At 55.1% G+C, this 14,146-nt stretch overlaps 1 protein-coding gene and 1 long non-coding RNA gene across 9 annotated transcripts in view; one reads left to right on the top strand and one right to left on the bottom strand.

The window, feature by feature from the left end:
• Nucleotides 1-7,718: 7,718 nt before the first annotated feature.
• Nucleotides 7,719-11,255, bottom strand: CBLN1 (cerebellin 1 precursor). Its single transcript, XM_032157296.2, has 3 exons — nt 10,990-11,255; nt 10,711-10,830; nt 7,719-9,387 (listed from the first exon to the last, which is right to left on the bottom strand). The coding sequence occupies exons 1-3, from the start codon at nt 11,251-11,253 to the stop codon at nt 9,190-9,192; spliced, it is 582 nt and encodes a 193-aa protein (XP_032013187.1). The 5' UTR covers nt 11,254-11,255; the 3' UTR covers nt 7,719-9,189.
• Nucleotides 11,256-11,760: 505 nt separating this feature from the next.
• LOC116471240 (uncharacterized) overlaps nt 11,761-14,146 on the top strand; it is a 69,437-nt gene continuing 67,051 nt past the window's right edge. For 5 of the 8 annotated variants that reach the window (XR_009214195.1, XR_004248764.2, XR_009214196.1 and 2 more), the window contains exon 1: nt 11,950-12,031. This is a non-coding gene — a long non-coding RNA (uncharacterized LOC116471240). Of the gene's footprint in view, nt 12,032-14,146 lie in introns of all 8 variants that reach the window. The other 3 variants (XR_009214193.1, XR_009214197.1, XR_009214194.1) reach the window with 2 other exon arrangements.

The following is a 14,146-nucleotide window of genomic DNA, read 5'->3' on the forward strand; positions in this document are numbered from 1 at the left end:
ATGGCTCTGCTCTGATGGAGCAGAAGCCCTGAGCTCTGGGGACCAGGACTGTATGGCTGGTTTGCCATTCCATTATTCATACATGAATCAAGCCCCTACTATTCTAGGCTCTCTCCCAATCACTGGGAATAAAGTAAGGCACAAGACAGCAAGGTTCCTATCCCCAGGGAGGCAAAGAGGCAGTAAACAAGTGAACAGATAAATGAGCATTTTCCAGGGTCACAACTGCCATAAGGAAAATAAAGCAAGGCGGTATGATAGAGCTCAGTTGGTAAAGAAGAGGTGTCTCAATATTAGACAGAGTGATCAGGATGGCCCCTCACTGCAAAGGTGACTTTTTAGCTCAGATACAAAAGAAGAGAAGAAAATGGCCACAGCAATAAGTGGGAGATGGAAGAGTATCCCTTGCCCATAAAGGATCAACAGGTGAAGATTCTGGGACAGGACACAGCTTAGCATATTCTAGGAACTAACAGAAATCCAGAATGAGCTAATTTGCAATAGAGAAAAACCACAGAGGATGATGTCTCAGAAGTCAGCGGAGGCCCCATCATGGAAGGCTTGGAGGCTACTATAAGGAGTTTTCGTTTACGTTGGATAATTTTAAGCAGAAGAGTCACTTGGCTTAGTTTACATTTTGAGAAGCTCACTTTGGCAAGTGAGGAAAAAATGGGTTAAGAAGAGTCCAAAGAAGGCTCACAGCCAGGCTCAAGCATGTAATCCCAGCACCTTGAGGCAGGTAGATTGCTTGAGGTCAGGAGTTTGAGACTAGCCTGGCCAACACATTGAAACCCCATCTGTACTAAAAAAAAAAAAAAAAAAAAAAAAAAGTAGCCAGGTGTGGTGGCTCATGCCTGTAGTCCCCAGGCTGAAGCAGGAAGGTCATTGGAACCTAGAGGCAGAAGCTGCAGTGAGCCGAGATCAAGACACTGCACTCCGGTGGGCAACAGAACTAGACTTCACCCCCGCATCCCACCCCCTACCACTCCCCCAAAAAAAACAAAAACAAAGAAGACTCCCATCAGATCTCTAAGAGCTAGCCATCAATGGCTTTTTCTGTGGGCTGGGGCTATAAGGCAGGATGCTAGTGACAACTTTAAGCTGGAAACGCAGACACAAAGACCCTTATTGCTGTCTGTGGAGTCTTGCATTGCATAGACTTCAAGCTAGCATGGGACCCTAGAGGCTGTGTGGTGTCACTCCTCGGGGAACAGACTTGTTTCTGCTCAGCCTGGATCCCAACTTTTCACGACAGAGACAGGGACATATTTAGGCAATCAAGGAAAACAGCTGCAAAACTTCACAGCCTCAAAGAGCACCACTGTCACTCACTTTGATGCAGGAGGTTATTGAGGCCCACATGCTTGTGAACCTGCCAAGTAAGTCCCCACTTGGGAGGCATCAAGAGCCCAGAGTGGGAGGAAGAAAATGCACCAGACACCCAGATGCCATGTGAGGATGAGCTGTGAGTTCGCACCCACAGCTCAATTGGTATTGCTAACGTGCCCTCTCCCTCAGCACCTTCAGAATAAGTAAGTAATCCATCTACCTGAAATGAACTCCAAAAAGAGAGAAAGAGAGAGAGCATTTGGAACATTTGCTGAGACCTAAATTGACCAACTTTGATCAAGATGAGTTAGTAAAATAGCAGGCTCCTCATCAGCTGCATTTTAATGCCATATTTGGAGCCACTCGGTCATTATAAAATCATCTGAACTTCTCAGCAGAAGTACACATTGGGGAGTTTATTTTTGAGTCTCTCAGAATACAAAGGAGAGTCTTTCCAATTCAAGATCTGGGCAGAGCACACAGCTTCCTTTTAAATGAGGAGGAAGAAAATGCCCAGTTGCCGCTCCTCTGTTAGTAATTCCCTCTTCCCTCTTTGAAAGTTTCCCTGAAAGTGTGCAGTAATTTCTGATGATGGAAGAAAAGGCTCTTGAGCCTCACCTGAGTAAGCAGGTTGCTGCGGCTAGCAGAGCATTCCAGAGACCCTTTATCAGGCCGAACTCCCAACTGGACACTCGGTCTGAGAAATATAGGGGGTTGGCGGAGTCTTTGATTTTATTTAGAAGAAACCAGCCAAGCCCACTCCACCTCCATGATCTGCAGGAGAACCCAAAGCTATGATGGGATTTCAGAGTTGATTCTGCTTCCAGCCAGAACAAAAACCCAGTGACTTATGGCCATCCATGAACAAGGAATTACCATTGGCCAAGACCCTGTATGGCTACTTTTTACATCTGGCCAATGTGCCAGTACCATGGGAAAGCCTGCTGGTTAGCACTCTCTGATCTTTGTTACCTACCACTATCACTAAGGCGGCAATGCCCATTCATTGCCACAGGCTGAATGGCTTGATTCTGGATTAAACAACCAATCAACCAATACAAAATCCCATTATTAAATGCTGGTGGAAAAAGGAGAGTATCCCTGTCCTTTAAGGAAAATAAAATATGGTCCCTGCCCTTTAAGGTGCTCACAGTATGTTGGGCATGGGGACAAACAGCATACAAAAACAACTTGTGCTATAGAGTTGACTCCAGACAACAGGTACAATGCAATTCTGTTCCAAAATAAACATTCAAGGGAACAGTGAGGATTTAGAGAGGAGCACAGTGCCAAACCTGCACCCTAGAATCTCACAGTCCCATGAGTCCCACTTCCAAAGTATTATACATATAATTCCTCATTCATTCATTGGAGAAATGCTGTTCATGCTGACTGTGTTCCAAACACTGTGCTAGGCACTGAGGACACAGCTATAAACAAAGCAGAGAAGACAGATACCTTTGTGGAGTTCCCAGTCCGGTGGGCCAGGCAGATGCATTCACAATGCAACCAGTAATCCCTCCATCCATCTGTTCACACAGTCATGTGTTCACTTTCTCACGCATTCAAGGAACATTGATAGAGCATTTACCACCCCTAGCACTGAGCTAAGCATTGGGCACACTGCAGGGAGCCTGCAGATGAGGGCCTGATCCTCTTGGAGGTTAGCATGCAGCACAGATGTGGTTGGGGCGTGACCTGAATAGGAGAGTTCAGGTGGTCAGCAGAGGACAAGCTGATGAGTAGGGGTCAGGGAGGGCTTTGCCAATGAGGTACAGGGTATAGGAATGTGCTCAAATAGAGCACTGAGGTCAGGTTGGAGTCTGCTCAGATGAGGCACCCTGATCCCTCACCTTGCACCCCTTCCTTGAAGTCTTTGGAGCTTAGCAAGATGAACAAAGATCTCCCTAGGCTCTGGGCTGTGGCCACACAACCGGAAAACCTCTGCTTAGAATCACGAGACTCTCCTTCCTGACATCAGCAGCGTTGTGTTTCCTTGCCGCCTCCTGAAGTGCAGGCAGCCTCATCTATGCACAGCAAAGCATTTTCCCAGCAAGAAGACCTAGCAACAAATCCAAATGCCAGCCCATACATCTGATTCTGGCCTCTTTCTCATTGTCCCTGCTCACTACCTTCTCAGGATCACAGCTGGGACTTGCTGGGGACAGGCTGGGCTTAGATTGAAATGTGAAGAAGAGATAAAAGCAAGTGCAGGTACCTAGAAAGGTTTCTGCCTCTGCCCAGGATCTGGGAGCACTTCCATTTCAGCATTGTTCCTGTTAGTGATATAGGGGGTGGGAAGAGGGGAGGGGCTGAGAGGTCCAGCAAGTCCCCTGAAAGGCCCTTTCATTGGCTGTGTCCATATCTTGCAACTGTGCCAGACACAGTTTGGGTTAGCTCATGACGCGATCACAGGCCACCTGCTCTGTGCCAGGCACTGTGTAGGAAGCACAGGGCCAGGCAAGATGAGGAAGACACAGTTCCCACCCTGGAGGGCTCACCCTCTGAAGGGACACAGACATACCAACAGAGCTCTTGGTCTGATGGGAGAGCCTGCAGATATGCAGAGAACATTCATCCACAGTGGCCGATGCAAATATACAAGCGAAGGGATGAAGAGGAAAGATATTTAGGGGGTAAAATCTCCTATTCTTGTGGTTGATGTGGGTGAGGGAGATGAGTGTGCAAGAACAAGAAAGAACACAGGGTCCTTTTCCTACATCAGCCATTCAGGTTCGCTTGCTCTCTGGTTTCAGTTTTCGCATCTGTTTGATGCCGCTGGGATTACCCAGATGTTCCCATATGTTCCCATATGTCCTGTTTCTGTGATTGCGGGATACGCCAGGTGTCGATCGCTCCTTAGTATTGCTGGATTTATTCGGCACCTACTATGTGTCAGGCAGTGGTGGGCACTTTCTGGACCTTTTAGCATAGTCTTCACGACTACCCTGTTTTAAAGGCATTATTGTTCCCATTTGAAATGCGAGGACGCTGAGGCTCCCATTTGAAATGCGAGGACGCTGAGTGTGTATGTATCCGCTATGCAAAGAGATTGAGAGATCTTTGTAATCGCCCCTGGGCAACCCCACCCCGCCCCCGCCTTTTTTTTTTTTTTTTCTCCGTGGAATTAGCTCAAAGGGAGCTGTGCCTGAGCTTTTTCCCTCTATGCTTGACCTTCGGTTCCGGGACACCACTGCCCCCCTCCCTCCGCCCACTTCACCACCCAGAGTCAGTATTAGGTTTCAACGTTTTGTTTGAAAGCCTGTGGAGGTGACTAGGCCCAGCCCCTGCGGGAGATGGGTGGCTGGACACCAGGAAGAAGGCTTAAACTCACCGACACTGATCAGAAAAGTAAGACCTCCTGGAAGTAACACTAGACGTCTTCTAGCCCACCCCTCGCATTTGTGAGTTGAAAAAAAGTAAGGTTAGGATTCGGGGAGAGTATTCTAAGGTCTCATATGAAGCCAGAGGCCAAGTGCAGGGCACATGTCCGCAGTTCAGGGTCTTTCGCCTTCCACTGGGTCCGCCCCGCCCCAGGACCCAACCTGCAATCTGTGGGAGAGTCCCACGCCTTACCTCCGCCCCGCACTATCCCCCACCACCACCCCATTAAGGCAACAATTAAGGAGAGGGGTGAGGCTCCCTCTTCATCTGGGTAATTATGTTCTCATTAAGAGCGGATGCGCCCGGGCCCTGAGCATTAGCGCTCCAGCGCAGTTTGGAAGGCACGCTCCCAGCTCGGCTAATGGTGGAAGCGGCGGCCGGGGAGCAAGCAAGCTGGGGGGCCGGCGCGGGGCCCAGCGCAACCCAGCGCTGCTCCGCAGACAGCAGACACCACAGTGATCACCCTCGGCTCCTCGCCTGCGTGGCTCCCGGGGCGCTTAGCGCGGTGTGGAGAACCTGGGCGGAGAAGCCAGGTCTGAGCTTGTTGGGTCCTAGAAGCCTCCCTGAGTTCCCCTCACAGTACCTTTAAGCCCTGCTGGGTGCCGGAAACGCTGCGAAGAATAAGAAACAGCCTCTGCCCTGGGAGAACTGGCGGGGTGCGGGGAGGGAGGAGGCAGGCTGGTAAGAGAGGCCACACTCCAAAGTGGGAGGCCAGAGCAGAAAGGCATGAAAGGCTTCCGGAGGAGATGACCAAGGTGACCTGGGCTGGGAAGCAGCCTTCGGGACCAGGGTAAGGCTGAATGAAGGGGTGGCTTTGGAACCCCTACAGGCTTTGCTATGAAGGGGTTTGAGATGAAAGCAAGAGGCGGAGCCCAGATCCGGAAGGGCCCAAAGGATTCTAAGCATGAAAGGATGCCACTGTGAGGTGTGGGTTTCCAAATCAGTCCCCTTCCTAGCCTCTGGCTGGGGGAAGGCAGGTAGTCTCTACCTAGTGCCCCTCCTTTTCCATCTCTCAGTCTCCAAGTCTCTGGTTCCCTCCCAGCTGAAGCCCAACGCTCAGAAGGTGGCTCCCCTGCCTCTAGCAGAAGTAACACTCACCTCACCTTCACCCCAGAGGTGAGGGAGGAGGCCCAACCACACGTGCCAGGACCCTAAGGCCTCGAACCTCTAGGTCCCTGGGGAGAGCTATCCACTGCCCCACTCAGGCCACTGAGAGGCTCAGGCCTGACGGTGAGGGCAGTTTGAGAGAGAGAGAGCCCCACATCTCCCCAGGCCCTCTGGGGCAGGGACACCAGGTTAGCATGCTAAGGGCTGTGTGGGCTGTCTCTACCCCATGGAACCCACACAGAGTAAGAGACAAGCTCAGCCCCAGATGTCTCCCTTCCCAACCAGCACAAAACAAGGCCTGGTTGGAAGGTGCGGAAGGGGTGTTGAACCTCGGGGAAGCAATGCCTGTATTGTGTGGGTAGAACATCTTCCCAGGGGAGGCAGCCTTTCAGCTGGACTTCTTGGGTCCTCAGCAGGATAGGATTTTGCAAAGTGGAGGAGAGAAGGGGTGCTTCAACTTCAATTAGGAACAGCAGGTGTGGAGGCATAAAGACCACAATGGGAGGTGGAATCATCAGATGGCAAGGGAGGGGGTCAGCAGGTGGAGAAAGAAGAGGGAGGCTACAGCCCAATTAAGAAGGTTCTCCAATACTAGGTTCGGACATCGTGGGAGGCAAGGATCCTTTCCCAGGAAGGAGGTCTGCTGAACTACAGCAGAATCAAAGGAAAATCAACCCCTCTTCTTCGAATTTGGGGACAATTCGCTTCCACTGTACTCACTTTCCAGGCTCCAGAGCTAGGGCTCAGGAGTGAGTCCCAGTTCCAGGATGCACAGGCTTCCCCTGGCCTGCACCCTAGCCCTAGGCCTAGCACTCAGGAGCTGCGACTTGGCAGCCAGGTACGCACAGGCTGCAGCCAGGACTCACTCACCCAGGCAAAAGAATCTGCAGACTCCCGGTCTGGGAGCAGAGGAGGGCTGGATCCACAGAGCTGGAGGAACTCTGAGAGGTGTTTAGATTTCTCCCTGTCTTTATATAAATGGGCAAATTTAGGACCTGAGAGCGGACTTGCCAAAGTCACTCCACCGGGACACAGCCTGGTAGACCCACAGAACAAGCAGCCACGGAGACGAGAACCCTAGTGGCTCTCGCCCTTAGGAAGAGAGGTGACCCACCCACCTGCAGCCCGGGGAGCTCCAAAGCGTTCAGGGGCAGCTTCCTTGAGCGGTGGCTCTCCAACCTTCGCGGCCCTACAGCCTCAAGCTTACACGCACCCTACTGACTATAGGGTCTCCACAAGCCCGGAGGGCTGGCCCTGCAACGGCAGAGCTGCTGGGTAGAGCTAGTTTCGCTGCCAAAGGCTCCAACTGTCTCCGACCTCTCCTTCCCAACCAGGAGACTTCGGAGAAAGCGCGTCTCTTTATTAAAAGCACAGTTTTTCTTTAAACCCCTTTAAGGCCCCTTATTTCTTCTCATTCCCACTTCCCTGGGGCCTGACAGGGTAGAAGGGCCTGTTGGGCAGAAACAGAAAAGTACTCGGGTCCACTCCTCACTCGCGAAGTCCCTACCTATCTCTGCGGGTCCCGGAGCCACTCGGCTGGAAAGGCGCCCGCTAGAGCTGCTCCGCGGCTTACCAGATTGCATGTGGAGAAGAAACGGGCCCCGGTTTCAACAGAGGCCCCGTGCTCCGTGAATTTCTAACTCGAACCAGCCGCTGGGATAAATCCGAGAAACGTTGCTTATTGTGCTATTATTAACTCTCCCTTTTCCCCACGCCCCTAGAGGAAATAAAATTCATTCCTGAATATTGGGCCAGGAAAAAGTTTCTCTGAAAGGTACCACAACTGCAGGGGACCACCAGGCTGCAGCTCCCAGCTCCCGGCCCTTCGCCCTAGGCTGCCCACTCGCTCCGGCTCCCGACCTCCCCGCTGCCGAAGCAACTGGGTCAGCCTTCCAGACTTAAAACGAAGTCATTTATTTCAATTTTGCTTTCACATTATGTTCTGATACAATCAAAACTCCTGGACGAACCTCTTGAATAAAGTCCTGTGAATGAGCGGAATCATAGGTCCTGGGCGCCCGAGTATGCGGCGGGTGGACTCCGGATTCAGAGGCGGTGTATAAAACATACGCTGATTCGGGAACTGCGGGTCGGACGCGGTGGGAGACATCCAGGGACAGAAGGCGTGAGGAGTCTGCCGCTCCAGGGAGGGTGGTTTGGGTCCTCAAACTGGGACTATTCCTGATGCATTTGGAATGCAAAGAAAAAAATCAAACTTCGGTCCTGGGCCGGCGGCCGCGCCTGGCCTAGCAAGATTTCGGCCACATTTCTTACGTTTGCGCCAAAGCTGTGAACACAGGCGAATGCAGTGCTGGTTCCCGGCCTGGCTCAGGAAGGAGCGCAAGGCCGGCTTTGCGAGGAAGCCCTCGCGCCCAGGCCTTTCTATGGTTGCGTTCCCCCAAGTCTCCTGCCTTTCGGAACCTCGCCCTTTGGCACCCCAGACCCCCAACCTCGCAGCTGGGGAAGATGCGGATTTTAGAAAGCTGTTTCAGAAAAATAAAAGTCCCACTTCGACTTTATTAAAGCAAAATTAAACCTTGGCTATTCACACGTATGTTACAGAGGAAGAGGAAGCGTCCGGAAGAAGTTCCTTGGCGTTTCGTGGAGCCACAGAGCACGACGGCATTGACAAGCATCAGAACATCAAGCAGCCTTAGATTTCACGATCACTCCGAATAGGACATAGAAATACGGAAACACAGCCAGTTTCCACTGGGAAGAGTTCTTCGTGTACAAATGATATATATTTATATTTTTTAAACCAGTCACCACTAAGGTGTCCTTTCTCTGCTAACAAGCAGCCGAGGATACTAAGTATCTTCAGCTAATTAACTTGAGCAGTGTTTTAAGAAGAGCAACACTTGCCAAATTAAAACTACCTTCCCCATCCAAAACAAAACAACAACAAAAAAACCTTACCCCTTTCCAAACTGAAAAAAAAAAAAAGGTTGGGGGCGGGTAATATATCAAATTTCAGTAGGCAGAAGGATTCAGAGGGGGCTAGGGAGAAAGATTTCAGATTATGTGGTGAAATACAAAGTTTCTTTAAATAAATTGCAGGAAACATGAAGTTGGGGGATAAGAAACAATGACAAGGCAGTCTCTTTCTTGATTACTGCAAATGGAATGGGGGAGGCGAGTTTATTTTTGGAAATGGGAGTGCGCAGAGCTAAGCGAAATTTATTTCTCCTAATAAGGAAACGGACAAAGTTGTCCCACCGCTGGCGCGCACCTTTTTCCCAGATACAGTTACAGAACATGTAGGAAGTTTCAAGTCGTGCTGCTTTCTCGCCCTCTTAATTTCAGCCTCTTTCTCACTCCCCTTCCTGCCTTCGCCCTCTCCCTGCCTCCCTTCCGGCTATGAGCCAGTCAGAGAGGAAACACGAGGAATCCGGAGAAGGTCGAGTACTTCCAGCCCCCCATCAAGTTTCCCCGCTCCAGCTTGAGGTATGCTCGGTCGCCTTTCTCCATTTGGATTAGGACTCCGTTGCTGGCGGCCTCCCGGGTCACGTCCTGGTCACCAGCGAAGGCTGAAATCACTGGCCACCCGTTTAGCATGAGGCTCACCTGAGAAAGAGAAAGGCCCGCTTCAGAGGCGCAACCTAGGCGGGCACCGAAGCCGCGGTGGAGCGAACCTCCTCCCTGCTTGGCTAACAGCCTGTAAGGCCTGGAAGCACGGAGAGGTGGGGGGTCGGGGGGAGGGGGCGAATGGAGGAAAAGGGGCTTTGCAGCTTACTGCTGAGGCTCCAGTGGGGCGAAAGACCATACATCTGGGTGACAGGAAGGGTCTGTCCCCAAAACGGGAGTTGCTCTTATTCCAGTTCTCAAATGAGCGCGCCAAGCGAATCTCGACTGTGCTCCGTGATCCAATTTAATAAACCCATGAGGTGGCTCTAGCGCCCTGAGACCTTTGACCTCTCTCTCGTTTCCCCTCAGCCTCAAAAAACAAACAACAAACAAAAAAACCCCAGCAACTCAGGCTCCCTCTGGCGCTACCGGAAAAACAAAAACAAACAAAAAGCCCCTGATTCCCCCTGGACCCAGCTGCCAGGACACAGTGGAGAAGCCACTGTGATTTCTGATTAGAAATCTCGCACCGAGCGGCACAACATATTTTCCTCCCCAAACCACGGGCTCAATTCCCGCCCCCATCCAGCCGCGCCCGCCACCGCCCGGTTTTGTCCCTGTGGTGGCACCGTCAGCCAAGGGCCTCGCGCCCTCTCCCCAGCTGTGCGTCCCTCCTCTCTCGGCGGCCAAGGGAAACCTGGATATCTTTGGGGGCCCGGAGAGCCGGCGAGTGATTGCTGGGACACGGCTGGAGCCAGGAGAGAGTAGCACTACGTCCCCTCCCTCCCTTCTCTCTCCACCCCTCACCCTCCGGGGCTAAATGCAGCTAGCTCAAAAACCCAGAGTCCGCACAGGGTGGGGATTGGGGGACAAGTGGGAGAAAACGGGGGCCCCGTCCGTGGTGCTGAAGACAAGCACACAAGCCGCATCGCAGGCTTCTGAGCCGGGGCAAGGGGTGGGGTGTACTGTCGACGGTGCTTCCTGGGGAGTCCGGGAAGGCTCCCCAAGCGGCAGCTGTATGGGGCGCTAACAACAGCCGTTACAAGGAAGTCCCTGCAATCCAGGGAACCCTTCGGAGGGGCCCGGAAGGCAGAAGCAGAAAATTCTGTCTCTCGGGGGATGGGCTGGATCCCAAGAGCCAGAGACAGGGAAAGCAGAAGACAGTTGAAGCCACAGAACTGAGAGGCCCCGCTATCTGTCCCTCCAAGCAGCCCGAAGTACATGCAGCTGCCACTTCTGCCTACCACCTCCGGACAGCCCGAGCACCCCTGCGGCCAGTAACCCCCCTACGGGGCCAGGGCCCGGCCCGAGGCGTCGGCTGACCTGGATGGTCTGTCTGTTGTAGACTTTTACCACGTGGAAGTTAAAACTGTAGATCCCTTTGCGCGGGGCGATGAAAGTGCTGCGTTCTGAATCAAAGTTGTTCCCAATGTTCACTAGTACCTACAACGAGACGGGAACGAAGGGGAGTGGGCAGGAATCGGTCCCGGACTATCGTCCCCGCGCCTCCGCAGAGCCCTTGGAGAGGACCGGGCATCGGTCTTCCATCCACCCCTCCCTCACCAGCCCAATCTGCACGCCGCGGGAGGAAGGAGCACTCACCTGGTCGAAGTAGATGATCATGGTGCGATTACTCATCTCGGACGGCTCGTGGTTGGTGCTCCTGATGGCAGAGAAAGCCACCTTGGCGCTGCCGGAGCGCACAGAGATGCCCAGGGCTGTGCCCGTGGGGTCGGAGGTGGGGTTGGAGTCGCACACCACCAGGCACTTGCCCTCCAGCACGATGGGCTCCGTCTCATTCTGCCCGCGGGCCGGGCCCGCCAGCCACGCAGCCCCCAGCAGCAGCAGCTCCACTACGCCCAGCATTGCGCCGCCGGGGCCCACCCCGCCCCCCACCCCCGGGGCTGATCGCGCCAGCCGCCCCCCCCCCGTCCCAGTCCCGCTCAGAAGCCCCCTCCTCAGCTCTGTGCGCAGCTCCGCTGCCGCCGCTCTGGACACCACCTCTTCCTCTCACTCCGGGACTAGCGTCCCCTCCGCGCTGTGTTCCCGGAGCCCCGCCCGGGCCTCAGGGGTGCCGCGGCTGCCCAGCCGCACTTGGATGCATAGCCGCTGCTGCTCGGTCCCGCTGCTGCCCGGACCTGCTGCTGCCGCCGCCTCCTGCCCGCACCCGCCGCTGCCGCCGCCGCCGCCGCTCTGAATTATTGATGCAGCCGGCGCTGCAGCCGGAGCGGGCGGAGAGCGCGCGCCGGGCACAAAGGCGCGGACCTCGGCCTGGCCCCGCCCCCGCCACCTCCCGGCCCGCCTCCCTCTGAGGCCCTGCCCCCGCCCCGGTCGAGGCCACGCCCCCCAGCCAATCCTGACACGCCGCGCTCCCCACTGAGCCAATGGCGGCGCTGTCCGCGCTCGGCCACCTGACCCCGGGCGCCGTTGTTATTAGGCGCGGCGAGGCGGGCGGCGCGCGGCAGCAGGGTTGGGCTCTAGCCGGGAGTCGACGAAGGGAGCGCGGGCGGGGAGCGCGGGCGCGCGCCCGCGTCCGCGCACGGAGTGTCGCCTCGGCCGCTCGCTTTCTCCCCTACCGCCTCGCGCCTGGATCCTGTTCCGCCTCCCTCGGCCCTCCTGCCCGCCCCCGCTCGTCGGCCCTCAGGTAGGAGGCGGCGCGCACCGGGGTCCGGAGTGGAATCGTTGGAGGCTGCGAGTCGCCCGCCAGCCTGTGGGCGCGCCGGGTGGGAGGGGAGCGCCCCCCAGCGGGCGCGGGCGCGAGGGCAGCCGGCGCGCTGGGCGAGCCTGGCGCAAGGTCCGGGCGGCCGGGCTGCGGGGCGCGTGCGCGCGCGGCGGGGCGGGGCCTGCGCGGTTCCGGGGGGCGCACGTGGTGCCCGGGAGCTGTTGGGCCGGCACTCAAGGCGGGGACTCGGTGCGGAGCCGGGGCGCCGGGTGTCTCCGTGTCCCTCTGCCCCAGCTGGCGGCCGCAATGGTGGAGCTTGGCCTCTCGCTCTCTCCCGCCTCCCGCAGCGACTGCTCTGCGGGCCGCGGAGGTTGGATCCAGCGGTCATTCATTCATTTGTTAATTTGGTCACTTATTCAGGAGAGATTATTGAACCCCTATGGAGTACGGGGTACTGGGCCGGGCGCTGAGGACGCGGGGCTGAGCAAAAGCAGCCGAGGCCCACCTTCGTGACCCTTAAAATCCAGCGTGCGGGGCGGCAACGAGTACTGCTTTTCTGTTTTGCACTTAAAATTTACATTTTGCATCCGTACTTTTTATTTACTGTGCACCCTTACGGCATGCTTTACGCACCCGTACCTGCACCTCCTAGCCTTGAGTGTAGGCACCAAATCCTGAGATGGGTGATTTTTCGAGAATAATTTTTACCCTAAATGGATTTTCGTGCCACGCATGGACTTGGAACTACACACACGTAGTCCAAAACGTGAAAGTCAAAATGCAGCTTTGCCAAGTGGCAGGGAGAAAGGAGAGCTGCGAAGATGGGGAGAGGAAGGGCGCGCTCCAGGCGTTTCAGCCCGGGTGCGGGAGACATAGCCCTGAAGGATGAACGCGGGCTGGTTGTAGGGCGGCGGGAGGGCGGGCGGACCTGTCCGTCAAGTCCAAAGCAGAAACGCGGCGCCGGATCCCTGGCAGAGGCCGGCTGGAACGCTTCCCACCGGCTCCTGGCGCTCCGGTCCCCACCGGGCGACCTTGATCTCGGCGTGCTCAGCGGAGCCAGCGCAGCCTCGGGAGCTGGAGAGACGCGGGGCGCCGGCAGAGCGCTCCTGCCCTCGGCCTCGGGGCTAGCCTCTGGCCCGGCCTGCCGGCCGCCCCCAGGGTACGCTTTCCCCCATGCGCGTACACTAGCTTTGGGATCGCCAGCAGCCACGTCTCTGCTTCTAGATCTCTTTTTTTTTTCTTTGAGACTTAGTTGATAGCTGTTTAAGGAATTATGTGGAGAAAATCTCACCTCTGACCCCCGCCGGCCCCCGTTGAGCACGGCCGGCTGGGGTCGCTGGGTGGGCCAGGAGGAAAGGAAGGGGCGGGGAAGAAGCAGCAATTTTACTTTAAATTAAAATGACAAAAAAATATTTTTTCAACTCAGATCTTTCTGAGACATCCCCAGAAAGCGTTGCAAGCTGTGATTACAACTAATGTGAGGGCATGAACTAATTTAAGAGGTGAGAGCTGAATAATGAGGCTGCATCCGGTGTAGCGGCCAAGACTGGCAGCTCTGGCGGCGCGCTGGAGGGGACCGAGAGGGACACCCTTGTAGAACCAGTTCCTGGCGCCCTGGGGTCTTTTCAGTGCCCTGGCGCTGTGTTGTCGGTCACTCCACAGGTATTTACGGGGTGCCTCTTGAATGCCGGGTTGCAATCAAGAGCAAGAGCTGGGGCGAGTGAAAGAGCCTGTTTTCAGGAGCTCACAAGCAGGATTACGATTACTCAGAGGGAGGTGGTGGCCAGCCTCCCCCTCTTCATGCTGAGGCTCTGGTGGGCAGTGCCCAAGCCTGAACTGCCATCTGTATGCCAGTGGTTACCCAACTTGTATTTCCAGTCTTAGCCTCTCTCTGGTCCAGACTTGTCATTCTAAGGGCCCTTTTTCACTGACTCACACTGTCTTCTCCCTCCCTGCCTTCCAAACTCAGCCCCTTCCTTTTTCTCTTTCCCACTGACAACAGCTGCACCCACCCAGAGGTGAAAACTCCCAAGAACCCCATGTCTAACCTAACTCCCTCTCTATGTCCTGTTGCTTGAGCCATTCTCATGAGGCTGC

This window comes from Hylobates moloch, unplaced genomic scaffold (assembly GCF_009828535.3).
Source record: "Hylobates moloch isolate HMO894 unplaced genomic scaffold, HMol_V3 SCAFFOLD_6, whole genome shotgun sequence".
Classification (NCBI taxonomy): domain Eukaryota; kingdom Metazoa; phylum Chordata; class Mammalia; order Primates; family Hylobatidae; genus Hylobates; species Hylobates moloch.